The sequence below is a fragment of the Barbatula barbatula genome (assembly GCF_947034865.1).
Source record: "Barbatula barbatula genome assembly, chromosome: 10".
In the NCBI taxonomy this organism is placed as follows: Eukaryota; Metazoa; Chordata; class Actinopteri; order Cypriniformes; family Nemacheilidae; genus Barbatula; species Barbatula barbatula.
Genome location: NC_136773.1, coordinates 13,703,260 through 13,730,480, shown reverse-complemented (window position 1 = coordinate 13,730,480; position 27,221 = coordinate 13,703,260). Strand labels below are relative to the sequence as shown.

Below are 27,221 nucleotides of genomic sequence, written 5' to 3'. Positions count from 1 at the left end.
CTGCGTTTGCTTGAAAGATATTGAAATATGGCCGTTCTGATCAATTTTGAAAAAGCAACTCGCTTCAGCAAATGACATATGTGACTTTGGTTGTGGTTCTCCTTTTGAAAGAGGATTCATCTACAGATAGATTTTGAATATGCGGTAAAACCAAAACCTCGATGTATATTATTTGTTACATGTTTGTTATTGCCATAAGAACACGTGCGTCATGTAGTTGTTATCTTTGTTCATATTGCTTCCACTGACAGATCACTCGAGACCTTGGACGGAGTTGCGGGTCGACAGTGGGCGTGGCATTTAAAGGGCTTCGCGTGAGTGATGTGTACGGTGTGCAGGATGGGCCAAACCTTCACTAGTAGCGGCAGCACGAGCTGAACAAGTACGCGTACGAGGACTTGTTTGTTTGCCAAAATCCGGTGACCGGTTAGAGGACAATCCGATGAAAACCGAGAAGCTCCGAAGCGTTCACGCGTGCAGGCAGATCGACTCGACAGCGGGAAAGTGCGCGGATATAAGCATACATACTCCGAAAGCGTCGATTTTCAACGAGCGTTCTTTCAGCAAGCAACATGTGCGTCCAAACTTGACACTTTTGAAAGTGGAGACGAGCTTATCGATCGATGCGAGCTTTGGTTTCTTGTCGGATTCCCAAAGCGGAGAGAGCGAAGGACCTCGGGGAGAGAACCATGAGTGTTGCGTCTTACGGGTGGACATGGAACGGGTGTCGGAAGGAGGTGCCGTGACTCCGGGTTCGAGTGCGATCCGGTGCCTAACCATGTCAGACTGTGTCGCGGTAGAGCCTACGAACTACTCGTTTAGTTGTTCGTCTCAGTTAGACAAAGAAATGACCAAAACTCCCGGTGTCACTCCGGCACCGGACGCGCTAAAAACCTCTTTGCCGAATTGGCGACGTGACACGTTTACGCACGGCGAGGACGACCAATCTCTCTCTAGTCCCGTGGAGCACGTCGCAAACCCGTTCAGAGGAACTATTCCTAAACTTATAGTAACTCATGACGATTTAGATCCTGGTCAAGGTGGTCCGAACATAAGCGATTTAACGTTAAACGTGGGTGGGTTTTCACTGGACTTGCATCACGATGAGGACTCGCCCTGCTCGGACAGCGGATGCGGAGGCTCTCCTGCGCCCTCAATGTTCCACGGGACACTATCCAGGTCCTCATCTGCAGGATTATCCTCCACATCATCGTTTGAGGAGTCGGAGGATGATTTCACGGGGAGTGACATAGAGCCCAGGAGTCTGTCCCCCAGTATGGACAACAAGTCTATCAGCCCGGATGAATTAGTAGGGGTAGGTGTCTTATTTTCCCACGTCATTCATTTTTAGTTTTGTATGTTTGTTTCAAATGTTAGTGTAGGGCGTTTAATAAAGTGGTTGTGTATTAACATGATATCTCATTGTGTTTTTTAGCAGTTTATCATGTGATCTTGTGCTTCCTGTTATCCACTGATATATCCAATCAGGAAAGCACATTGATTATGGCTTAATGGTTGCCAGAATTATCTTTTTAACAAAACATGCTACAAAAACATTACATGTATGCATTATTGCTGCTACTTTGATATGTATATGTTGATATACATTGCATTGACTTTTTTTGCTCCTTGTCTGATATCACATTGGTTTATATTGCAATTTGGTGATAAAAGGTTAAACTAGTACACATTGGTATGATTTGTTTTCTGACACAAAGCTTCCAGTTTGAAACTCAATTTTAGATTTAAATAGCTGGAATTTGTTGGCCTTTGGAACAGTTGACGGGTGGAGACTCTCGGCAGATGTTTTTTATACGCGTGGTTCAGTAATGAACTACCCGAGAAGAGAGTGAAAAAGGGCATAGTGAGTAATATAAACCTAATGTAGGCTAAACTGAGCTTCTTTATTTAAATGGGAACCAAAATGCACTGAAACTCATGGCTTTCGAATGTAGTGACATCATTTCCAAAGGTAATTTCCATAACACATGGTTCCAGACATTCATAAAGGACAAATGGTCCAGTCAGACCCCTTTGACCACACATTCCAGCTAGGAAAATCCCCAAATGTCTTGTTTATTCCAGGAATCTTGTACCCTGTCTTACATTGCAGTTAGACAACATGTTCAGCCAAGGTTTGTCCTGGTGATTCATTCATCTTAATTGTTTCCTGGTGGCACAGCGAAACTAAGGTTACTATACATCTAAAGAGACATGGTTGCTTTTGATGACCTCAATCTGAACAAAAACTATTGACAGACTAGTGAATCAGAGCACGTTATTATACGTTTTGGTATAGAGAATAACACACTAGTAATACTGGGATCATGAGCTCAATTCCCAGAAATCCTGCATTGTGTTACCTTGACTGCAATGTCAGTAAGTTTATATCGTTTTATATTGAAGCATTTTTATGGTGTCTTACAAGCCTGTATCAATGATAACATCATGTTGATATTCTTCTCAGTGGGAATGTTTGGTATCAAATAGTTATTGTGAAAGTTTTATTAGGATATCGTTGCAATACTTTTAAATAATCCAAACAACAGGGCTGATATCTTATGACACATACAACATGCATTGTTTTCTTCTTCTTAGCACGTCTGTGCTCCTTTTCCAGTGCTTTCTCAATCTATCCTGATCCAAGTGAATAAGCATTAGTGTTGTTTAATTATCGTCCCTCCGTGAATCAGTCTGGAGACGGCGATTGTCAGGAAATGTCCTGACTTGCTAAACAAAGACAGTTTATCTTTTTTGTCATCGTTTAATCATCCGTCTTACTTGAATGCTTGACCCGGATGGAAAGATTACAACATTTTGGAGTCAAGTATTTTTAAAATGACCACCAAGCTGTAAAATCCACCAAATTCTTAAATAGACTGCAACTTAAATTTGACCTAAAACATTCTTGGACAGTTTAATGCTTCTTTCATCTAAAAATGTATAAAATAGTTTATTTGGTAATACCAGATTACAGTACATTGTCTCTTGCTTATCTCTCCTATAATTTTGTAAATGGAAATAAAGTAGTTATAGTACATTTTAAAAACACTATAGTATCTAGGAATCATACTGCAGTAAAGTAAATAGTTTAGTATAGTATTTTGTCATGTGGACTGTGGAAATTGTTTTTGTGCTAATAAATGACCAAACATAACCCTTCAACATCAGCTGCTTACATCCACACCTCTCTACACACACATACGCACATTCTGATGCATCTCCGAGAGACACTATAGAGATTGTGTCATGGAAAATTAAGCTGTGGGTGGTTTCTTCGTCGCTAAGGAACCAAAAAGCCATATAAGGCAGTGCTTCTTGTCTCTCTTTTCATCTCTTTCTTAATCTATGTTGCTCCATATTTCAGTTTTCATGACACCAAAATAACTAAAAATAATTTTGCTATTGTGTGTGTGCACTAATTACTTTTTTGACATAATTTTTCAGTCTGTCTGACAAAATATTTGTTTGACAGTTTGCCTTCACTGCTGAAATTCCTATCTCAAGTATGCTTTTGTTTCACCATTTCCCATACAAAACAAAACACTTCATACACAGTAGCAGCACCAATACCAATGTTAGTAAAAGTGTTGTAACTGTCTCTCTGCTTTCCACAATGTTTCTGATTTCTCTGGTGTGAAGTTGCTGGACTGGTTTATCACCCTTGTTATCAAAATGAGTCTCTGTGCTTTAGAAACTTCTTGAAGACAGAGGAAAAAGAGAGATGAAAGGAACAAGAGGTTGGGGAGAAGTGGAAAAAGGGATGGCTACAGTGAGGGAGGAGGTGGGTAGGGGAGTTGGGTAGTGGGGGTGGGTGGGGTTTTTACAACACATACAAATACTAAGACCGAAAAGTTCATTTATTACATTTGATAGTGCTGTTCGCTAATGCAAACTTAACTGTTGCTCAAATTTTCTGTCTGGGATTTTGCTTAAAGAGCAAAACTAGACTCGAAACTGCACAATACAAATTAACAAATTCCTTATACTCGCATAGATGGAGGGGTCCCAAGAGGGTGGGCATTAGTCAGGAAGCTCTTGAACACCACAAATCACTCTTTTTGAACTTCAGTCATTGCAGTATTTTCCGCATTTCTTTACAACTGTTTGTGAATGAAAAACAAAGAGACCGTGATGGGTGTGTGTGGTTATATATAGCTGTTTTGTTTCACGTGGTCTTTGAAAGCTAATGAAGAAAGTGCTTTTAGTGGATTAGAGGCAGGAAGAGCAGATAAGATGTGTCTGGGGCGGATATCTGAGAAAGGAGAGGGCATTAACTGATGACATTGAGATGGTCAGAGAAGTTCATATGAGGATGAGCGAGACCTGGACATCACAGAGAAGAGAGATCTCAGCAGTACGTTAACCAGTGCTGCACGTCGGTGATGTGTTAAACTCTTCAGTCTGTTTCCCGGATGCGAGTGTGGTTGTAGGGCAGTGCAGGAGTCGTATTTGCTTGTGTAATGTGTGTGTGCTTTTGTTCAGATCGTTTTTGTCAACAGAGGCGTGCCCGTTGCTTGCTAGGAAACAGATTGCATGTAAACACACTGTTTGTATGAAGGGAATTTAGAAATCTGCTAATCCTTTGATGTTGATATTATAGATCGGGTATGGACTAAAAGAGCAGAATTAAAGGAACAGTTCACCCCCCAAAAAAAATTCTGTCGTCATTTACTTACCCACTAGTTGTTGCAAATCTGTATAAATTAGTAAAAAAGAAGAATGCTTGTAACCAAACAGTTCAAGGCCACCATTGACTACCATAGACATACCATATAATTGCTTTATACATTTTTTTGTTCTATCACAAAAGAAGATAACATTTTAGGCTGAACTGTTCCTTTAATCTGACACATGGATCTGTTGTGTGTGTGTGTGTGTGTGTGTGCGTGCATGTGTGTTTGTTTGTTGGTCCTTGAGATTTGTCAACGAGAAGATTTAGCAGTTCTGTTTGTTAAGGTTGGGTGTAACCTTAGACCCATTGAGTGATCTAATTGGGACATGTCAAGCGGCGGCTCTGCCGTTATCACCTTGACAACAGTTATTATTATCAGGAGTTGCAACCATAAATTAGCGAAGTGTGTTGTAATCATATTGAGTTAGTAAATATTATCTAAGCGTAAAACATGTTATTTGCAAACGTTGTTTAACCACGGTTGATGCGATCGATTTGGTTTGTGAGCAGATAAAATTAGTAAACCTTTTTACCTTGCATTTTTCTGGGCTTGTGTTGAACACAGTGCAAACTGTGAGATGTCAAACAAACAAAGAGGACTGTGTAAAGTATCATCTGTCCCCCTGGGCGGACAGGAAACAGAAGGGATAGACTGAATTACATCTGTGCGAGTGGAGAAGGAGCAGTGGACTTGTGAGAGCAGATGTCGAGAGGTGTGAGAGACTTCTCTGGGGTACATGAAGGGAATGACTGTGTGTATAGAGAAGATAAAAGGAGTTAAGCGGAGTCCAAACGTCTGAGCTCACTGACAAGACTGCTGTTTTTATAGTTTACCACCTCAACATTTGTGTTCCTGTAGCTCAATCATGAGAGCATTGCACTATAAAAGTCATGGGTTCGATATAAGCTTGAAGTCGCTTAAAATTATACACATGTTCATTGCTTTTTTTAAACAAATATAACTTCACAAATTATAACAAACAGCATTCACATCATTTCAATCATCAAAAAAGGAAAGGAAACAGACAGACAGACAAAAAAATAACACGTATCTTAAAGGCTTCCTATTACAGGACACACATGATATATATTCTTACATAACTTCCATTATCCCATTGAATATATCTTAATTTCCTATAAAAGATACAAAGGGGTTCCAAGCATTTTCAAAAGCTTTATATTGTCCTTGAATAATATACGTAATTTTTTCCAGTGACATATTTAGTACCATCTCTCTAAGCCACCGCTGTATTCTTGGTGCCTCTAGCTTTTTCCAATGAAGTACAATAAGGCGTTTAGCTTGCAAAATAAATATAGAATTAAAATGTACTCTCTCGATTTGAGATTATTAGGATATAAATGTAATAAAGCTTGAAGTCACTTTGAATAAATGCATTCATGTAAATGTTTCATTACAAAATTTTTTTTTTAAAAAGGGAAATTTTCAGAGAGGAAAAGTATAAAAATATATTGGAATTTCACATTGCAGCAAAGGTTTGACCTAACCCAGGGTTTTGCACTCGTACCCACATACCAGAAAACCAAGCTCCGCCCACTCCACAAGTTTGTGCATATAAACTGCAGGTATGTAGGTATGCTCAAAACCGCCATATCATGTCCTGGAAACATTTCTCTCGGGCAGGGCTTATTTCTTTTCCGCAAATGATAAAAGAAAGCAAGTGAAGGTAAAAGCTCGAGAGGAATCCAGGAAATCATGAGATAGTTTACCAGTGTTTATACAAGCAGTTATTTAATTTCTCACATTCTTACATACACCTTATTTGCGTCAGAGCTCCGGTGTTGACCTTGTTTTTCTGATAAGTCTCGTGAAACCCATGCCCATGACCGAAAAAAGCTTTTGGTTTGTTTTGTGTCAGTTTCTGGTTTTTAGGTCAATCTCGAAAGTTCAAAGCCTTTCAATGAGCGAATTCTGCATATTTGTCTCGTCTGAACTAATACATCCAATAAAAATATATCTTACTATCTAATAATACTACTACTAATATTATCATTCAGCCTGAATCTGAATGTGTGTTTTCTTTGTTTTCAGACTAAACCATGGAAGAAGGTGGTGCACTGCTCTCCATTTGTGTCCAAATGTTATCCATGGATTCAGCTTGCTGGCCACGCAGGTATTAACACATCCTATGTATTATTGCATCACTCTAAATGAAGAAAAAACTAGAATGTTAGCCAATAGAATGGCCGGCATTATAATGAACCTGACAAAATTCACGAATTTCTTCCTGTGTGTGTGTGTGAAGGGAATTTCCGGCCGGGCGAGAACGGAAAACTGTTGAAGAAGTACTGTCATTGCGAGCAACTGTGCCTTCAACAGCTGAGGAATGATATACTCCGACCATTTGTACCTGGTTACTATGGTGTTGTGCAGCACAATGACCAGGATTACAACTTGATGGAGGATCTGCTGACTGAATTTGACTCTCCTTCAATCATGGATTGCAAGATGGGAAGCAGGTGAGGCAGAATCGATTAAAAAAAATCCAATGAAATTCAGTGAAGATTAGCTTCAAAGCAACACATGAGCACGTATAGAAAGAAAATACTGCCATCTGCACGGCTGCATAAGCACGAGGATGAGTAATACATGAATGCTGTGATCAGTTTGATTGACGGTTCGGTTTCCTTTACCACAGGACATATCTGGAGGAAGAGCTTACGAAGGCTCGCGAGCGTCCTCGCCTGAGGAGGGACATGTATGAGAAGATGGTAGCCGTGGACCCGAGTGCTCCCAGTCCAGAGGAGAGAGCCCAGCAGGCCGTTCTCAAACCACACTACATGCAGTGGAGAGAGACGCTGAGCTCAACAGCCACTTTAGGCTTTCGAATAGAGGGCATCAAGGTGGGTGATATGACACTGACTATCACTTGATCTTGTAACCTGAGGCAATGTTAAATGGAAAGTTTATTTTACTGTGTATATTTTATTATCAGACGTGGAACATCAGTATTTACCAATGAATGGTTATCTGTACATAGCATTTGGCTATAGTCACACTTAAAGCTTAACATGCAAATATTTCTATGAAGGAATAAATGGTGGTTACAACAGATGTTGCAGCTACTTACATAATTGCAACTCAGCTGTAAAATCTTTTGTAATCTGCGTAATCGTTGTGGTCTCATTGTAGTAAAATAATGTTCTATACATTTAACATTGGTTAATGCATTGGGTGTATAGCAATAACCAGTCATTTTTACAACATCTATTAATTTGGTTAATTTATAAATGTACGTTATTAGTTCATAATAAAATGTTCATAATAAATATTCGCACAAATAAACTCAAACCACATGCAATAAATGCTTTAAAACATAGTTTATGGTTAAGCTAATGTTAACATATACAGTTTTATGGCTTTTTTTACACAGAAGCATAAACATTACATGTTCCCTCTTTGTAGAAAGCAGATGGTACCTGCAACACCAGCTTTAAGAAAACTAAGTGTAAGGAGCAGGTGATGAAGACCTTGAATGACTTTGTGGATGGAAGCACACAGTTACTGGTTAGTTCCTCCTAAAGAAACGTTGGTTACACTTTGTTGTGCAGTATGTGTATTTACAAAACAAAATATTTGCAACTAAATAACGTACATGTATATGAGGGCAGTTGAATTAAGTGCTACCCAAATGTTCATTAGTCTTATATTTCCTGTTATATGTTCATGGTATATAGGAAATTCCTATTTTATATTATTCCAATGAATTTTTGTGTTGTATGTTGAGTGACGTGTGGTGTACGTAGTTGATTTCGTCTGTATTGATTTATTTGCTGTGGGGTTAATCCTTCATGTGTGTAAACAAAGGACTGAATGGACAGTTTGAAACATTCTCATTCTTCTTCTATTGTTTGTTTAGAGAAGTTACCTGCAGAGACTGGAGAAATTACGCTGCGTTCTGGAAATATCAGACTTCTTCAAGATGCATGAGGTTAGGAGTTGTTTCTTTGTGTGCATGCACTTAAACATCTCTGGAATTTTGTTTCTCGTAAACTCAAAATATTTTGCCCATTCAGTTGAATTCCTTCTCTTTATTACCAGGTGGTAGGGAGTTCTTTGCTCTTTGTGCATGATGCTTCAGGCCTGGCGCGAGTCTGGATGATTGACTTTGGTAAGACAGTCAAACTGCCATCGCCCCAAACCCTGGACCACCGCACACCCTGGGCAGAGGGAAACAGAGAGGACGGGTACCTGTGGGGTCTGGATAATCTGATCCAGATCTTCGGTGAAATGTTGCAGAACTCTAATTCCCTCTCCTGATGGATACCCTGTATCTGCTTCAAACCTTAAGGGCGTAGAGGATCGATGGGTCTTTTCTAATAGATGGAGGTGCATGACGAATATTAAGCCTGAGATGACCGTGCTCTTTGTCTGTACTGTTGGGGGAGATGCAAAGAGAACCATTTAAAATCGATGGAAAACTGGAGCCGTTGGCCAGAATTGTGAACATCAGTGGTCAGCAAGGTTTTCTTTGTTCCCTGTAGAAACTCCCAAAAGAGTCAAAATACACTGATACTGAATGAGAACAGACAGTGAAGAGATACAGACGAGGATCAACTACATGATGTCTGTTTTGTTGTGTTTTTTTAAGGGCACACAGACTTGTTTATTCTTGTAAGAATATTCTTGTGCTTTTTTATCTTTTTTTACCTAAAGGTATGTTGACAACACTATAACACTGGAAATTTGCTTCGTTCATTTGTCTTGAAAATCTCTATTTGGGTTTCCACGGTTATGTAAATAAGTTATTTAATTGTATTGACAGTGCTTTTAATAAGCTTTATATGGTCTTCTTTTTATCATTCAGGTTTTGTTATATGATCATTTAGATTTACTTTCAATTCATTTTATTTCCATAATCTCTATCATGTCTGTAAGGTCTATTCATATTCAGCAGGAACTGAATCATGGAAACGTTTTAATTTTGAAACCGTTCAATCTACTGTATATAGTGTAGATAGAAGTTAAACATTAAATTCCTATCACATTTGACTGTCAGTAAGGTAGTCTTATTTTTGGACATTTTTCCTTCAACATTATCTGTCTTGCATTACCGTGAGAATGAGGATGATCAAGGGTTCTCACCAGCATTTAATTTAGTCTATTTAGTGACCAGATAGCACAGTGTTAGCATTCTTTAATACAGCCACAGTTACAAAAAATGTGTAACAAGCCCACCCACATTATATTGTTGTTTTCAATGCAAGTAAATGGTGTCCAGTTAAAAAAAAATCGATCGTGTTCTGCAGAAGAAAGTCATACAGGTGTGGGGTCTTTGATGAGGTGTACTATCACTTTACCCATCTGGCCTGTTTGATGTCACCATATTTAATGGTCTTTCTTTTGTTTGTTTGGCTTGGACATTCTTTTGACTTGAGCAGGCCAGTACGTGTCAGTTGGTTAGTGTGTCAACATTCCACGTCTCTGTATTTTTCCTGTGTGTGGAGACATTGACTTTGAGACTCTTCTTGAAACCCTTTGCCTTGTTTACAAATTCTATAAAGTATTACGTATTGTTCAAATAGCTTTTTGGAGGGCATTTTTATATTAGAATGAGAACTGGATGCATTGGTTTGGTGGGTTGTTGGGCCCATTAAAAACATTAAAAGAGTTGCTCAGGTGTACTTTAATGTCTGTTCTCTTGAAAGCCAATCCAATAAACTGGAACCGTTACTGTGTAATATTTTGGCGGTTTACTTTCCACATTCACCATTAATTAAATCGAATGATTGCAGATACATCCAATGATTATGGGCTTAACATATAAAATATCATCTTAATTTGTGAATGAAGACGAAGGAACAAACAGTTGAATCAAAATAACTGGATTGCAAGGGTATCTTAAATGTTCTATTCTGTGGTGGTTTCCTTTGGCGTAATTTCCTGTTCTGAAAAGCTCTTTCCTTACACAAGGTATGACTTGAATCGTTCTGAAATTTTGGGATTGCATCATAAAGACGAACATTTTGTTCTCTAAGTCAATGACATATTTGTGGTTCAGGAAATCATGTTGAGTAATATTTGTTTTGTTCTGACCTGACTGTTTAAGCTGAAACTTCACAATAGAGCTTCACATATTAAGATAGTAAACGAAAAAGTTTTTCGTTAAAAAGGTCATTTTTATTACTTCAAACAGTATCTGCACGGTGCAAAATACTTTTACTTTGTAAAACTTTTATATAGAGCAATAAAGTGGTGAGACTGGAGTATGGATTGTGTGCATATTCTGTGTAGAAATATACAATCCTTATAATAAGCATGATTACACTTTCCCAAAATTTTCTCCAATTTAAGTAGAAAGACCTTATTACTTTATTGCAGATGCCACGTCATTACTGGTCTCTCCATTAAATTAATCTTTTACATCTTTACATTGTAACTATAAGGACACCTAGTGGTTGATGTCTAAAACACAGGTGTCGCAATCCATTGGCAACCACACAAGTCTTCTGTGTTATTTCTGAACAAGTCAGGAGTCCTTTGTGTGAAGCAACACCACCTGACCTGCGAGACCCTCCTGCACCCCACCAGAAGGAAGCACATAATGTGTCCCATCATTGGCCCTCTGAGGGCCCATCTCTTCGAGTTGGCTGTTACTCTGTGCCACTGTCTCAAACTTCCACAGCTGGTAGCGTAGGCTTTTCCCCTGTTTAGCCAAAACATACACTTCTTCAATACGGTCAGTTGGCCAGGAGACACATGCTCCGTTGTGAGACAGATGGAGCCAGGGAAGCGTGATGTCGGTTGGGAAGAGTTTGCCGTCCACACACCCCTGACTTAAGCCCAGTAATATACCTGAATAAATAATGATAGATTGAAAATTTGCTATTCTAAATTTGATCCTTAAAGTAGATTAAATTGTCTTGAGTTTTTTTGTTAATGCCTTTTTATTCAGTCTTACCTGAGACAACTGCCCAATGCGCTTTGTGGCCATTGCGTAGACAGGGCTCGTGATTAAAATCCTCATCATATCTGTGTCGATGCAGTCAGGAAAAAAATACATTCTATACAAATACATACATCATTAAATTTTCACCGGTAGTAAGGATACGGTATGAGAACAGGCTGTCCACTAGAGAGATGTTTTAAAATGATAGTAGTGTTGTCTGTCATCATGCCCCCAGATAACCTCTGAACTCTGCACCCGCATACTTCTTCGGCCAGCTTGGCCATGTCACTGGCTAATTCAAAACAAAACCCTATAACTCACAAAACATTATAGCATTTAAAATATGCTAAGTGTGTATTTATAAACATTCTCGAGCGAGTTCCTAATCCAGTAAAAGATAAAACTGCGGTGACGTATATAATATTTTGTCCACATTTTAGTTACAATAAGTACCAGAAAACATTTCTCCTTGTGCGGTGTATCCTTTGTCTTTTGCGGTTTGGACCACTGTCTCCATGGAGACGATCTTAGGAGGCTGCAGTAAATGAGCTGCCATCCATAAGGCCACAAGGCCACATCTTGAGATACATAGAAGAGTAATCGAATGTTATTAGAGACATGACCAGTACAACAACCGCAAGCCAAACTAACAAAAGTGATGTTTAATTTGGGTCATGGTAACTTACTGTGGCCCATCTTGAATGAGTGATGGCACATACTTATTGAACAGCAACCACTGTTTATCCTTCCTGAAACTGCAGTGAGAAATTGTATAATAAACCTGAAGGTAAAGCAAAACAAACCTATGATTTTGTTTTGAACCTCTGTTACCAGCTTTGTCTCTGTCCTATTATTATCCTCGCCTCTTCATGGTCTCCCTCCACTGGACTCTTTCCTTCAGCAATAGCCTGGTAAAGTTTCTTCTTGCTGGACCCCGAGGGAGTCAATGGTGGTGGTGGGGGAAGTGGAGGTGCTGCAATCTTCTCCATTGACATACTGAGATTCACACTAGAAAATGCATAAAAAGAGAAAGCTTTAAACGACATTATTCACGAGTAAAGTGACGTATCGTGAGCATGCTGTTATATGACAGGTTATCTTATTAAATCGGCATCAAAATGATGTTATGAATACCCACGATGTTTATATAATATGATCATATAAAATGAGACGAACCCTCGCCACCGTTGATAATGTATTTCTTTGTTTTCCAGCACATGACTGTGATCCCTAAGTTACTTCACCAAAAATGGGTAACGTTAGTGTTCGCTACATAGTGAACACCAAATAAGGGCATACATTCATCGAGAAAGTCAATTAAAATAAAACTCAGTCAAACACATTTCAACATCACGCACGTCCTGTTTACCAAACTCAACTATATTTATAAACGTTTCCTATAACTAGAAATAGTATTTCAAGTTTCTAATGTGACACAACCCGAACACAATACAGTGCAACACAATTGACACGACCCGCCCCATCCAAAGCAGTACCCAATCAAACGACGTTTGGCACCGGAAGTCTCAACCAGACTACCAATGAAGAGATCAGTCAGAAGATCTTCTGTCCAATCAATTCCTCATATTTTCAGAGAGGCGGGTTTTTAACGCGGAAGTTGTGTGCTTTTTATACTCCCTGTGCGTTCGTTGAATTCTCTGCAGTCGACCGCCTTTCTTTGAATGTAAGTAAGTTTTCTCTTTTGTTGTTGATTTCAGTTTTATGTTATTTTGAAGTTCGCGTTATCTTTCGCTGCTGAAGCTGCGTTTTGTTGTTGTGTTAGCTAGCTGTTTAAGAAAGCGGATGGCCTTTTGAACAACGAGGTCGATCCGTCGTTCTTAATTGTAGAAATAACGTCATCGTTTCTTGTTTTCTGCTTTTGGTTATTTTTCTCGCAGTTTATCAATTACCCGTTCGTGTTTTTATCGTTGCCAGAAAACGTTTAATATCTCTTATTTCCGTTTCTTCCAGAACCATGGCTGGCCAGGAGATGCGTCTCAACCACACAATTTACATCAACAACTTGAATGAAAAGATAAAAAAAGATGGTATGGGCGGTCTTTAAACTAGTTTCTCAGGCTTTCTTTACCGTCAGTTTATGGTCTGATCGATTTGTTTTTACCTCCTTTTATTAGAACTGAAGAAGTCGCTGTATGCTATATTCTCACAGTTTGGTCAAATCCTGGACATCCTCGTTTCTCGTACCCTGAAAATGAAGGGTCAGGCCTTTGTGATATTTAAAGAGATAAACAGTGCTTCTAGTGCGCTCCGGTCTATGCAAGGCTTCCCATTTTACGACAAACCTATGGTATGATGTATTAAAATATTACAAATATAACTAATACTGTTTGTTTCTTAAATTGAGCTGTTACCTGTGTCTAAGTGCTTTTCTATCTTCTGCAGCGCATTCAGTATTCTAAGCTGGACTCTGACATTATTGCCAAGATGAAGGGTACGTATGTTGAGCGAGACCGTAAGAAGGAAAAGAAAAAGCCCAAAGCCCCGGAGACATCTTCTGGAAAGAAGAATGCTGCTGCCACAACTGCCATGGCTGGAGTACCAGCAGCTATGCCTGTAAGCATATGTGGTGGTTTTAACATGACGTTTTTGAAATGTTGATTCCTTGTATGATTTTTTTTAAACCTAGTTAAGTATATAATCAAACGTACAATGTTTTTGGGACTTAACAGGGGATGCCACCAATGAGCCAAGCCCCTCGCATGATGCCAATGCCCGGCCAGCCTCCCTACATGCCTCCCCCTGGTATGATGCCGCCACCTGGCATGGCACCTGGACAAATGCCTCCAGGTGGAATGGCACCTGGCCAGATGATGCCTGGGCAAATGCCCGGCCAGATGCCACAACAGGTATGTGTTTGAATTGGAATAATGTTGGGGCTCTGTCTTTGGTTTTGTTAACATTTCTTTTTCTTAGGTTTCAGAAAACCCTCCCAATCACATCTTGTTTCTCACCAATCTCCCAGAGGAGACCAACGAACTTATGCTGTCCATGCTTTTCAACCAGTGAGTATTTACATGCCATGCTTGTAAACTTAGTTTGTTTGATGCTGTGGGTTTTTATTCTGCTGGGTTTGCGACGTTAGGCAATCCTCATGAATGGTTCTTTATGCTGCAGTTAGCTTTAAATATTTGAAAGCAACACTTTTAGTAGAGGTATCATGTTTATGGATTATTTTTAAGGAAAGCTCATGGATAAATGAGTTTCAGACGAGAACAAATAATGGGCTTTTTTTAGCCAAGTATGTGTAGTTTTGTTAATGAGGATGTCTCTGTCACAGGTTCCCTGGGTTCAAAGAAGTTCGGCTTGTCCCTGGTCGCCACGATATCGCCTTTGTGGAGTTTGATAATGACGTGCAGGCTGGTGCAGCCAGAGAAGCTTTGCAAGGCTTTAAAATCACACAAAGCAATGCAATGAAAATATCTTTCGCAAAGAAATAAGCTGTGTGTGCAAAAATACTCACTCATACATGCAAACTATTTGAAAAATGCTGTTTCCCATAGACCTGCATTCATACTTTCATTGTGTCCACTGAGGGCAGTTCAGGGTTTTATAGAAGTCCTCATACACCATTCTTAAAGGCAGGAGATGGACCATTAATTTGCTCTTTGTTGAGATTTGCTTAGTCTTACCACAGTTATGATTGAACTGCACAATACAAGGTAAGGAGTAAGTGAAGGTTTATTTCCATTGTTGCATCTTGATGTTTCCTATTATTTGAGATGGTTGAGTTTGTAAGTATGTGCATTTAGTTTTTACTCATTATTTTTATAGCATTGCACCCAGAGTCTGGTCCCCAGACACTATACCTGGAGCTTTGTTCTTTTAATTAAATGTTTTTTACATCATGTTGCTTTCTTTTCCTCATTGAATGAGACACCGCATCCACATGCTTATATGAAACAAACATTTCAGTACGACATGAGGGATTCATATACAGGCATTTATAGTCATGAAGTGATAAATGAAAGCGAAATGAATGTAGATGCGATGCTCTATACAGTTTTTGTGGCCATATTTTATGCTCAATCTGTCTATTAGTCTGCTTTTGATGGACAAATAACGCTGTTTATTCTTTCTCCATATTGAATTGGAGGTATTAACTGCAAGAAAATATTATAATAACTAGGCACTATATAATAAGGCTAGTCTTAAGTGACAAGGTCAACTACTTTTTTTTGAATAGGCAAAAAAGTGCTTGGCTGTGCCTGTTTCCCAAGCCTTCGCATACTCTGCTCTTTTCGCCTTGAGAAAAACCTGACCTTAACTGCTGGTGGGTGGGTGTGTTTTTTGCGACTGGCATAATGCCTACCAGTTTGTTGTCCACAAACACTGTCCCCTTTGAGTCACAGAACAGACACGCATCTCATCTGAGGGAACTGTGGGACACGGCTGTCCTCACAAAAATCGTATGACCGCCGACAGGTTGGTCATGTTGGAAAAAATAACACATTGTACATTGTATTATCAGTGCCTTGTTTTGTTTTGACCATTTGCCCACATTGGAAATGGGTTTATAGACTAATGTGTTTGGAAATAGTTGGTTTATCGTAAATAGTTTACGAATAATAATATTAATGTTCACAACAATATTTAAAAAAAGTCTAAATATGTTTATGCATTGTGGTTATAGGCCTGCTTTTAAAACTGTATTTTTAACATTGGCACCTATTCATTTCCAATTCAGTCCCAAATTGTAGCTCAGACTATGACCAGAAGATGGCAACACATCTCCAAACCACAGCAGTGCTGTCAGATAAGCACAGGTGTAAACGAAAAGCTGTATGAGATACTGTACCCATCAGAACATCGACTCCTAACATCTGCTCTCAGGCCTCTAATAAAACGAATTAAAATTCAGTTGGTATCGGGGTCAGCGGCACTCTATGCTAATCTCAGCCGGACGTGAAGAGCCCTCTGTTCTGACCCTGGGTCAGTCCGCTTTGGGAAAAAACCGGTTGGTAGAGATGTGCGTCCATTCCGCCGGGGTTAGGGGGAGGAAACAGGATGCAGTCAGTAAAATTGTCTCATATTTTCTGCATAAAGCAGTTGCTTTGTGTGGTCGCTTGTGCAGCAATACCTACAAATACATTGCAAACGAATGATTTTTTCCCAATAAGTCATGCCAATGATTTCTAGAAAATAGAACATGTGTTGCATGATTTCTATCAACCATGGCGGATACTTTTTATGTGTTGTTAAACCACAGCATTTACTATGGTCTAATAACAAGTTTAATTTGTATTATTGCAAACTCTGCTCAAAAACGTTATTAGTAGGCTATACATTTTACTGCTATTTTAACTGTACACTTTACTATAATAATTCCATGGTTAGATTTTTGAAGATGATGACTTTTTGCTATAGGGCATGGCTAGCACAGGACAAACTTAATGTTTTTATGAAATCTTCAGGAAAAGTGTAGTGACCATGTTTTTCGTGTCATCTTTTGTTAATTATTGACCATGCTACCCTGTTAAAACCATGGCTGATTTGTTGATATCATGATTATTTATGTTTCCCTTTTGTAGTAAAACTATAGTCCATTATATCAATCAGAATGGCATATATGGTCTAACGGTGGTAATGACCAAATATACGCTTAAATGTGTAGTTATATTTACATATTTGAAACCCCATCAACATAGGCCTAGAAGTGCATTAAAGGAGTTTATTTCCAGTGTTTGATAAAGTGTTTCCAGGCAGTGTGTGTGGTCCTTACTATAAACAAAAAATATGAGTCCTACAAACATGCGCATTCAGTGTTTGAAAGCAGCAAGCGCCCCACAAACACTGTTTGTGAATATTCCGGTTTGGGTTTACAGCTTCACCCACCGACCTGGTGATTCATTCAGAAAAAACACACCAACTCCACCTCGGGGATGCGACCGTAATGTACATGCGCACTGACCGTATCCAGTCTCTGACTGCGCCTTTTGTCCGGATGACAGACTCTTAATTGGCGCCGCGGCTCTTTGAACACGCAAATTAAGTGAAATTTGAGAGGCGTTATTCCTGAAGTGCAGTGGGATTACACACGGAACAAAACCACGAGCAAAAACGTCCATGCTCTAGTCCGTTAAACGCGTTGCAGAAAATCGATTAAAAGTTTAATTTTATTTTTAAAATGGGTAGTAATTTATATACTGTACTAATGATCAAAACTAGGTGGGGATGTTTTTTTCTGATCCTACGAACTTTTTTCTGACGGAATCCCAAAATCCTGATAGCGCATTAATGAATTGCCATCAGGATCCAAACGGAATACGCACAAGGTGGCGTATATTCCCATTCAGAGGACACACCCTCTGGCAACTTTAACTGCTTGTGTTTCCCACGGTGATGTGTGCTTACGCAGAAAAGCGCACCATAGCTCATCATTCGCTCTCTTTTGTGCGATTTCACTTCGCTTTCATCACAGGTTTAATTTTTGCCGCTTCGCCAAAGGCATCGGAACGGAACAGCCCAGCCGTGTGCGCACTGAGGTTACGCCAGAACTGCGCTTTCAGTGGGTGGGAAAGCAAATGGGATGAAAGCTCAGGTCAGTGAGCCAGCAGGTCGGGCATTCAAAGCTTCTTAACTGTGGCAGGTGGAAGAAGGAAGAGCTATAGGAGGAGGAGGAGAAGGTGAACCCACCCTGGACTCCGCACGGAGTGTGGAAAGCACCGGTGTGCGAGACAGATAGGTGTGACCATCTACCCGTGCAACGCTTACCAAAATTAGTTTTGCTCATTTTTTACGCAATTCTCTTCGAAATGGACAGATTTACAGTGCAAAGGCGTCTTTGAGCAGGATATTCTGTTCCGTACGTGCAAAACAAGTCAGAAAATATCTGCAATGAGAATATACAGGGACCGAAAGAGTTGGCACTCCTGGGACAAATCGAGGATGGACAGAAGGACTGATGTCTGGGCGACGATAAAGGATGTAGAACGGGGACAGCAATGGACCGTGATCTTTCTATTGTCGCTCGCTCTCCAGCCGCAGGTAAGCAGCCGATTACGCGCTATTTCAGCCGCCCTTTAACCCTGCCTTGACCTTATTCATGGTTGTTTTTATCCACAATACTTTTCAAAGACTATCCTTGCTGGTAGTGCAGTGTTTTTCTACTTTATGGCTTTTTACAAAAGATTTGCACACATTTGGAAGAGAGACGTGTGCTTTTCTGCCACCTTTTGGAGACACCTGTTGTTCCATCTTTCTTTGTTGCGCGCTGCACTTGTCGCTCCTATGGGTGTGTTGCTCTATTTTTCATACGGATATTTTATTCTCACGGTTAGGTCTTGGTCAATATGACCAATACGGGAATTTGTTATCGTAAAACTGTGTTTGTGTCCACAAACTAAATTTAACACTAATAGAATTACAAACAAACCTAAAAACATTTGTGTGTACATTTTTGAACAAGAATGACAATCATTCCTCATTTACTTCATTTATATTGTATTGTTTGGCTGTTTAGAGACAGGCTTATTGTTAATTTAATTATGTTTACATTAGGCAGTTAAGTAACAGCCATGATGTTTTTATAAAGAGAAATGACTCTCTTTGTTGTCTTGATATTTTTATTTTGCTTGTGTAACTGGATCCGCTTTACCCACTACCAACAGGACTCGAACTGGCGACCAAGCCGACATAGACCTTTTTAAATTTGTCATCCCGACACAAATATTCACTCATTTTGTTTTAACAGGAATCTTGCCTTCACAATTTTAGACAATCCGAATTTACTCTTTGTCCAAAACCATATGACACATTTCTTTCTAAGTTTAAAGCCCGTCCTAAGGCACATGATATATTTCCTGAATTTACACCCAAGATTGCTACACATCCCACCCCAGCCACCTACTCTTCAGGGCTCGAGATCTCCGCTGGGATTGTTGGCCTGCTGTGGAGGGCAGACCCTTGGTATGGAAACCGTTTGAGTTCAAAGGCTTTATGTGTGTTCTGGTGGGTCACTGCTGTATGAACATACCTGTCCTGACTCTGAGAGCGTGTGAAACCGGCAAATATTTTGTTTCTGCAGTTGTTTTCAATGAGTACTTTGATTCTGGAAAGCTTTGAAGATCCTTGGATAATAATCAAAATACTTTTTTAAAAGTGTGCTGTGGTCTGCGAATGCAGATTAGATGGTTTCATGGGGATTTTGTTCATCGTCACATCTTAAGGAGATGGGTTAGACATTGATATATATATATATATATATATATATATATACACATACACATACTGAATATATGAAGTGTTTGGTTAAAAAATGAGATAATTTCATTTTTTTTTTTTAATTAAATTGGCTTAAATAAAAACAAACCAACTGCGGTTTGATTTATTTAAATTGGAATGCACAATAAAAAACATGATTTTAGAATTTAGAGTCATCTAATTTTGAAACCAAACTCTTCACACACACACACACACACACACATTTATATATATATATGCAAAGCAGGGCAGCTAGACCAGCTGTGTTCTCTGGTGCCGTTTTGGACAGTGAGCGTCTTGTGCTGAGAATAAGATGTTTGAACAGTACAGTCTTTCGTGAATTGTAGGATGTAGGAAGCAGTTAAAGGGATACTCACCCAAAATTTAAAATTGACAGCATCATTTACTTACCTTCTAGTTGTTCCAAATCTGTATACATTTATTTGTTCTGGTGAACACAGAGAAAGATATTTGGAAGAATGCTTACAAACTGACAGATTTTGCCCCCTAATGACTACCATAGTAGGAAAAATTACAAAGGTAGTCAAAAGTGCCCCAGAACTGTTTGCTGTCCTACATTTTTCAAAATGTCTTCTTTTGTGTTCAACAGAACAAAAAGACTATAAAGTACTTTTTCCTACTATGGTAGTCAATGGCAGGGAAAATTTGTCTGGTTATAAGCATTCTTCCAAATAACATTCTCTGTGTTCATCAGAACACATTAATGTATACAGATTTGGAACAACTTGACGTGATTGCATGATGACAGAATTTCCATTAAGGGGTGAAGTATCCCTTCAAAGGATGGATTGAATGATTCCTGTTTAGATCAGGACAGGACTGTAATAAAGATTACGGTAGAGTATAGTACTGTAGCTTTGGTGCATTTGGAAAAGACATAATCCTGTGACAGTTGGCCGATCCCAGTCTTTCAATCTGGTATTCATCCTCATAGAAGTGAATGTAAATATGTTCTGCAGTCTTTTTTGTTTTGAATAGCAGCATCCCTTTGTCTCTGATGTCGGCTCGCCGCAGTTCTGCGTGCATCTTTGAGGGGTTTTAATGTCCCGGTAATGAGCTCTGTGATGCAGCCTCGCAAAAGAGCCTGCTGAAATACAGGTATGCCGGGAATGACCCTGGCAGAGGATCGAGGGAGAGGAAGAAAGAGAGATGGAGAGTGATGGCCGGTGGTCTATCTGCCGAGTGTTTGATGTGTCCATGTTTTGGGAGCAGGAATGGGACAACATGCCATGATGGAACAATGGAAGGACAGTGTAGCCATTCAGCGGCCCTGCTGAGATGTGGGGTTACAGGGAGAGGACAGGCACCACCGAGTCTTACTGTCTGACCCTGCCCGGAATGTCTTATACACATGGGAATCTGTCCGTGTGTGTTTGCTTCGAAGGTTTCCTTGTATTATAAATAAAACGTGTCTCACATAACGCATTTGAGAATAACAGCAAAGTTATGAAATCTATTATATGAAACCAAAATAGTCTGAATAGATCTTTTCCCAAATAACAGTACGGCATGTCCTCTCCACCTGCTTTATGATGTTCGTCCTGGGATAATTTTAAAAGAGTTGTGTAGACATTCCGGTTGCCTGCCTCAATTTATTTGATTTAGTTGCTTAGTTTTAACAGTTTGGAAAAAAAAATTCTCTGATGGTGAGAGAGAACCTGAAATGCCCTTCTGCAGAGCTTTACAGCGCATGTGTGTGTGTCCTGTCCTCCCACCTAAGAAAGTCAGAGATGAATGGCAACAATGAAGATAGGAAAGTCCGAACATAACATTGAGAGAATGAGAAACCTGTTCCCAAGTGAAAAAGCGTCTAGAGGTAGCGATAAGAGCTGTGTTGTAAATGTCTTTTCCCTGAGGAAAGAGCAAGAAAGGGGAGGGGTATTGAGATAGAAAAAGAAAAGAGGAAAAAGACCGGGGAGTGAAAGAAAGACATAAAGGAGGAAGGAAAGAAAGAAAGAACAAGATAGGGTAAATAACCAGCGGTTAAAAGGCTGAGATTAAAAAGTGAAGCAAGTGTGCGTGTGTAGATGAAGAAGGTGATTACAGTGGAGAAGAAAAGTGTATCCGTCTGTTAAGACAAGGGGATTTTGCTTTGAATCAATGTTATCGTCTCTTCTTTGTGTCTCAATCTACCTTGAGATGCAAAGGCTACTAGAGTCCGTACGGTGTGGGTGAATTAGTTCCCTGGTTTCTATTTGTGTTGTTTGAAGGTTGTTGGATGTGAAAGAAACACCATGTTGTTTGGAGGCAGTAACATGAAATATATACAAAAAACAGATGTTAAAAACAAAAGGCCCTGAGGTGCATGGACATATGTTTCCAGTAAAAAGTGTATGTTGGATATAGTTTCTGTGCATCCAGCAACGTTGATTTATGCTCCATTTGTTATGTATTTTATTGATATGGCTTAAAGGTTCACCCTTAAATTTTAGTTTTTTATTCACCCTCATCTTCAAACTCATGACAGTAATATTCTCAATGCATGCTACTATTGCTATTGTGCTTTCTAAAATATCCAAGATAATATTTTACTTTTAAAACATTATGTTCCTTGCCTGCGTACAGGAGGGCCAACCGAACTTCAGCTATGATAAAACTCTTCAAAAAACAAGTAACTGTAGGGAATATGAACAAGCAACAGAGAGAATTTAAATTCAGAACACCTTTGCAGGTTGAATGTGCCGCTTTCCATTTTAATGCCTCTGCGGGCTCTGTCAGTTTACTTCAGTTTATTTTCCATTTATCAACTTTGCTGTTTTGGTGTTTAGGTGGCGTGTGCAGTGGGCACATTTGAAGTGCAGATCCGACAGTGGCTGAACCCTCAGGGATCTCTACAGAACAATCAGTGCTGTGACCCCCAGGCCAGCGGGGGGCAGCGGTGTTCATCAGGTGATCAGTGTGACACCTTCTTCAAGGCCTGTCTGAAGGAGTATCAGGCTCGAGTTGCACCTATTGGCACTTGTACGTATGGTACCAGCATCACACCTGTACTGGGAGGCAACTCCCATACCTTTCATCATCACAGGGACGAGGGGGTCGACAGCAGAAATGGACGGATTGCCATTCCTTTTAAATATGCATGGCCAGTGAGTAGAAAACTGTTCATTCATCAGTGTGCTATATATTTCTTTGTACTATACTGTCCGTGGAAAAAATTAAGAGACCATTTCAAATACAGTTTCAGTTTTTCAGAATTTTCTATTTCTAGGTATGTGTTTAGGTAAAATTATCATTTGTTTCATTCTGTGAACTACTAACAATATTTCTCCCAAATTTGTAAATAAAAATATAGATTATTCTTGCATTTATTTGCAGAAAATGAAAACTGATGGTGCCAAGTCAAAATAACCGTAAAGATGCTCCTTATTTCAGACCTCACATACTCTGAAGGAAACAAATTTATATTCACTTTTCAGCAATACAGCAGAAATATTTTTACATATATTTAGGACAAGTTCAAAAATATTCTTATGTGATAACTGTAATTTTTAGCACAGTTTTCATGTGTCTTGTCATGCTGTGAGTGTTTCACATTGCTGTTGGATGACTTAATGTCACTCCTGAGGTTTGATTTTGTTGAAATTCGACCAACACTGAACTGGAAACATCTAGAAATGCTCATTAAATGAAAATTTGGAACGGTCTCTTCATTTTTTCCGCTGCCTTATATTCGTGCACAATATAACACACATTGTACAAGTCTTTGTCATGGATACTCCAGACACTTTGATAGAGTTTGCAGGCCTAACCATCTGAATTACACAGACAATTGAGCATATCTGAACACATCAGGTCATAGTGTTCTAAGAGGTCGTTTCATGTCACTATTAAACTGTCTCTAAGACCAAATCACATCTGCTTCCACTATATAGGTTCTCAGGAAAGCACTGCACATTTGTGTTGCACCTCTTAAGTGGTTTCCTTAAGAATATAAGCTGCTGTGCTGTGTTTATTGGCTTGCCAATTGGGAAGTACTCGCTTCACCTTGACTTGACATCAGTGGCATAAGGGGTAGCATACAATGGTGGTAATGTTGGCCAACCGTTGGCGAGAGCTCAGGCATGCTGTGCTAGGGATCCTTTACTTTGCGGCTACTGCGGTCAGCATTTGCCTCTCTCCAGGTTGAGCAGGGACGTGCACAGGGGGGTTGCTCAGGGTGCCCGGGCAACTGCCCATATGCCCTTCTCGACTCACGTTGCCCTTCCGAGGTGGAAAATAAATAAATCATACAATGGATGCAGAATTTCACATACGTCTAGAGAAAAAAAACGCGAAAAGCCTCATTCACTTCCGTATTCGGGCAACTAAAGTAAAAGTCAGAAGGGGAAGGGCAAACTCTGTTTACGTGGGTGCAGCGCTGCACGCGACCGGCACCTGAGCTGAGCCTGCATGAGCGGCCCTAGAAGGAGATTGTCGCGGAAATCGGGTGATTCGACTCAACGTTGTCTAGGGTGGCCATACTTCTGGATTTCGTCCGGACAGTCAGGATTTTAAGCCCCCTGTCCGGCGTCCGGGGCAGCCTCAAACCAGACACTCATTTGTACTCGTTTTTGGAGTTGTCCTGAATCGGCCTAAACAAAACCCGCTTTAGAACATTTATTGGGACGCAGCAGCATAGCGTCTGACGCCGTAAGATCTCCGGTCAAACAAATGATTGGCTGAAAGAGGTGTCAAATAAATATCTGATATATCATTGGTTAAAAACGTAAACAAGCCTCCACGACGTGGAAGTGGAGTCCACATGCTGGCTTCGTCACATCATAACGGTAACTTGCTGAAAGGTCAGACATCATTTAGTCCGGAATGGACAAAAGAGCACAACTTTATATAAAAAAAACAGTAGAGACACTTTTCATGGATGTCGCTGTGAAGTGGACATTTGTAGTCAAGGGACCTGCGACATGCCAGCACAAGAAAAAAAAGTAATCGACAAGCTGCAGGTACATCTTCCCTTAAGCTTAGGTCAAATATTCATTGCCAGACAATTTAAAAAAAAAAACGAGTAGACTGTTTCAGAATCACTGTATCATGAGACCATCGATATTTTGCACAAAATTGTATTGTAGTTGCGAGTACACCAGAGTCCTATGCAATTATTCTTGCCTCACTAAATGCTGCAAAGTGTCCTCCTTTTTTGTGTTATGGAAATAACCACCATAACGTTGTCAGAAAAGGAGAGTTTGTGATGTATAACAAATGAACGATCATCATCATCAAGTTTGATGAAATGAATTAAAATCTTCAAAAATCCAGGCTGAGTTTGCCACGTTTAGCCTAAATGATAAGACAGATAGCTTGCAGACAAGCAGCCTAGGCTACTTTTTTTTGTTGCTAGGTAGGCATTAGGCAAACTAAGCTACGTGTCTGCTGATAGTTAGTTTCTCACATTTCGTTTGAGCAAGAAGAATTAATGATGGAAGCTATGCATCACATTAATTATTTTATTCTAAATGGTTAAATGCCTAAATCCTTTCACTATTTTGGGTATTGTTTGAAGCCAAGATGCCCACTGAAAAGAGGCGGATTCAGGAGAGGGAGTGATATTTCAGAGTTATGTTTTTCTGTGTTATTATTAGTACTAGTTAAGGTGATTGAGTGCTGTATTTCAGTGTTTTACTTCTTTATATATATATATATATATATGAATAAAGATCCTGTTATTCTCAGTCCTTCATATGAGGGGGGGTTGCCCTTTTTTCAGGTCAGAGCAACTGCCCCTCAAAATTCCTGTGCACGTCCCTGAGGTTGAGTATTCAATCCGCGACTTAATCTCATTGATTAGAGGCAATAGAAAACATAAGACTGATGTGTTGTATTTGTATTGGAAGGAGATAATGTTGGAGGCTACAATGAGATTAAGAGATAAAGATTAGATTACCAGCGTTCTGAGAGTGCTGATATAGTAAATCTGTTTGTATTGTTTCACATATCTGGGTTTGCCTCATAGAACTGCAATGATTGGGTTTGTAATATCGAAACCAAGCTATTTTCAGAAAAATAAACAAAACAATGGGCCTGTGGTGGCATTAAGTACAGCATCGTTCTCGCTTGACTTTGCATTTATTTCCTCTGTGGTCATTGTGTTGACTGGAACATGGGTCTTATCCACTTAACTTTCTGCTACCCTGAAACCTTTCTTTTTCTTATTCCCACTCTGTTTCATCATATTCTGGCTCATGGAATACACTGTTTGTTTTTTTCTTTCAGACATTTTGACATCACAGTTTTCATTGTCTGAAGAAGTAGAGCACAGCAGACAAGCACACTATCACTACATATATAGACCATCATTCATTGAATTAAAAGCATTTCCTATTAGACTGTGATTTAATACTTAAATAAAACATTATTCCCTCAACACAGAATCAGAGATAGATATGCCCATATTGCATCTCTGTTTTCTTTGTCTTGCGGCAAAGATCATACACATCTTGTCACAATGCTAAACACATTACACAGTATTTTAATCTTGTGATCAGAATCTTAATTTACGGAAGGAAATTCTGAGTATCAAGCTCTTCAGTGAGTCACAGAAATCCCCAATGAAAGAGAGATGAGTCTCATGAAACCCCCCCATGTAAAACTTTTTACAGTATTCTCCTGAGGTACTGTCTATCACGGTGCAGCATTACAACCGGCTCCAGGCCACAGACTCCAAAACAGAAGGAAATAACTTTGTTGCTGTGGGTGGACAGATGAGCCAGTGGAAGTTGTTTGTTTTTTGTTTGGTGTCTGAATAATGGCCCTCTCTGGTTCTCTTCCAAAACTGTCTTGATGTCTAGGGACACTGTCTCGTCTGGTAGAGAATTGTTATTGAAGAGCAAAAGGTCATGGGGTCAATCCAGGGTACACACATAGTGATAAATGTATAAGCTAAACATAAGGTAAAATAACAAGGCATGCGTAAATATTGCGCAAGCCTGTCTTTTTTAATCAAAACCTTTTATAATAAGTATATTTTGTAGTCTATATTTTTCTTGCTTTACCCACCAAGTGCATTATCGGTGTTGCATTCTCTATAAACAATGAATTCAATGCTTCTTTAGGCTTTGTTAAGAGTCGCTCTTACACTCCTTTTGGAATAGCATACGATTATATTTACGATTATAAAAAGTCTTCCCAGGTAGGCCGCTCGGTATTGGAATAAAGCTTCTATTTGTTTTCTTCTTCCTATAGTCTGTGAGTTTTGATCTGTCCAGTATGGTTGGATGGCTGGTCACGTAGGCAGGGGATTGTATTGAGTGTAATGACAATATATTTGTATTTGCATTTATTTTGAGTGGTAATAATGTTTTCAACATTGTTCAAAGCTAGCTGGAGCATTGATGTTGGAGAGGGAGATAATCTGTTTAAGGCCAGTGGTTCTGACTTGCAGAAGAACAGGTTGTATTCTCTGG

General features: G+C 39.5%; 4 protein-coding genes across 8 annotated transcripts in view; 3 read left to right on the top strand and 1 right to left on the bottom strand.

The window, feature by feature from the left end:
* The first annotated feature begins 258 nt into the window (after positions 1 to 258).
* itpkcb (inositol-trisphosphate 3-kinase Cb) lies at positions 259 to 10,899 on the top strand. The gene is made up of 7 exons (XM_079465870.1): positions 259 to 1,315; positions 6,726 to 6,807; positions 6,940 to 7,153; positions 7,333 to 7,537; positions 8,100 to 8,201; positions 8,554 to 8,625; positions 8,736 to 10,899. The coding sequence occupies exons 1-7, from the start codon at positions 443 to 445 to the stop codon at positions 8,952 to 8,954; spliced, it is 1,767 nt and encodes a 588-aa protein (XP_079321996.1). The 5' UTR covers positions 259 to 442; the 3' UTR covers positions 8,955 to 10,899.
* On the bottom strand, positions 10,726 to 13,099 carry actmap (actin maturation protease). Of its 4 annotated transcripts, none has more exons than XM_079465873.1 (7): positions 12,760 to 13,099; positions 12,415 to 12,591; positions 12,270 to 12,338; positions 12,037 to 12,161; positions 11,746 to 11,875; positions 11,596 to 11,666; positions 10,726 to 11,489 (listed from the first exon to the last, which is right to left on the bottom strand). In XM_079465873.1, exons 2-7 carry the CDS (start codon positions 12,576 to 12,578, stop codon positions 11,164 to 11,166), a joined length of 885 nt encoding a protein of 294 aa, XP_079321999.1. In that variant the 5' UTR covers positions 12,579 to 12,591; positions 12,760 to 13,099; the 3' UTR covers positions 10,726 to 11,163. The 4 variants fall into 4 exon arrangements, with proteins under 4 accessions (XP_079321999.1, XP_079322000.1, XP_079321998.1 ...); XM_079465874.1 differs by having other exon boundaries at positions 12,722 to 12,838; XM_079465872.1 differs by having other exon boundaries at positions 10,798 to 11,489; positions 11,746 to 11,893.
* Positions 13,100 to 13,153: 54 nt separating this feature from the next.
* On the top strand, positions 13,154 to 15,449 carry snrpa (small nuclear ribonucleoprotein polypeptide A). Of its 2 annotated transcripts, none has more exons than XM_079465868.1 (7): positions 13,154 to 13,267; positions 13,555 to 13,631; positions 13,719 to 13,891; positions 13,987 to 14,157; positions 14,274 to 14,450; positions 14,518 to 14,606; positions 14,882 to 15,449. In XM_079465868.1, the coding sequence occupies exons 2-7, from the start codon at positions 13,559 to 13,561 to the stop codon at positions 15,039 to 15,041; spliced, it is 843 nt and encodes a 280-aa protein (XP_079321994.1). In that variant the 5' UTR covers positions 13,154 to 13,267; positions 13,555 to 13,558; the 3' UTR covers positions 15,042 to 15,449. The 2 variants fall into 2 exon arrangements, with proteins under 2 accessions (XP_079321994.1, XP_079321995.1); XM_079465869.1 differs by having other exon boundaries at positions 13,195 to 13,271.
* Positions 15,450 to 17,862: 2,413 nt separating this feature from the next.
* LOC306899210 (uncharacterized protein) overlaps positions 17,863 to 27,221 on the top strand; it is a 42,799-nt gene continuing 33,440 nt past the window's right edge. The window contains exons 1-2 of the mRNA XM_079465324.1: positions 17,863 to 18,588; positions 22,593 to 22,910. Coding sequence (XP_079321450.1) covers positions 18,439 to 18,588; positions 22,593 to 22,910 — 468 coding nt within the window. The 5' untranslated portion in view covers positions 17,863 to 18,438. The remainder of the gene's footprint in view (positions 18,589 to 22,592; positions 22,911 to 27,221) is intronic.

Coding starts and splice junctions, on each gene's coding strand:
- itpkcb (XM_079465870.1), top strand. CDS start 443: ATGAAAACCGAGAAGCTCCGAAGCGTTCACGCGTGCAGGCAGATCGAC. Junction 1,316..6,725: donor GCCCGGATGAATTAGTAGGG/GTAGGTGTCTTA, acceptor CTTTGTTTTCAG/ACTAAACCATGGAAGAAGGT. Junction 8,626..8,735: donor ACTTCTTCAAGATGCATGAG/GTTAGGAGTTGT, acceptor CTTTATTACCAG/GTGGTAGGGAGTTCTTTGCT.
- actmap (XM_079465871.1), bottom strand. CDS start 12,578: ATGTCAATGGAGAAGATTGCAGCACCTCCACTTCCCCCACCACCACCA. Junction 12,339..12,414: donor ATAGGACAGAGACAAAGCTG/GTAACAGAGGTT, acceptor TTCTCACTGCAG/TTTCAGGAAGGATAAACAGT. Junction 11,900..12,036: donor ACAAGGAGAAATGTTTTCTG/GTACTTATTGTA, acceptor ATGTTTTGTGAG/TTATAGGGTTTTGTTTTGAA.
- snrpa (XM_079465868.1), top strand. CDS start 13,559: ATGGCTGGCCAGGAGATGCGTCTCAACCACACAATTTACATCAACAAC. Junction 13,892..13,986: donor CATTTTACGACAAACCTATG/GTATGATGTATT, acceptor TATCTTCTGCAG/CGCATTCAGTATTCTAAGCT. Junction 14,451..14,517: donor CCGGCCAGATGCCACAACAG/GTATGTGTTTGA, acceptor TCTTTTTCTTAG/GTTTCAGAAAACCCTCCCAA.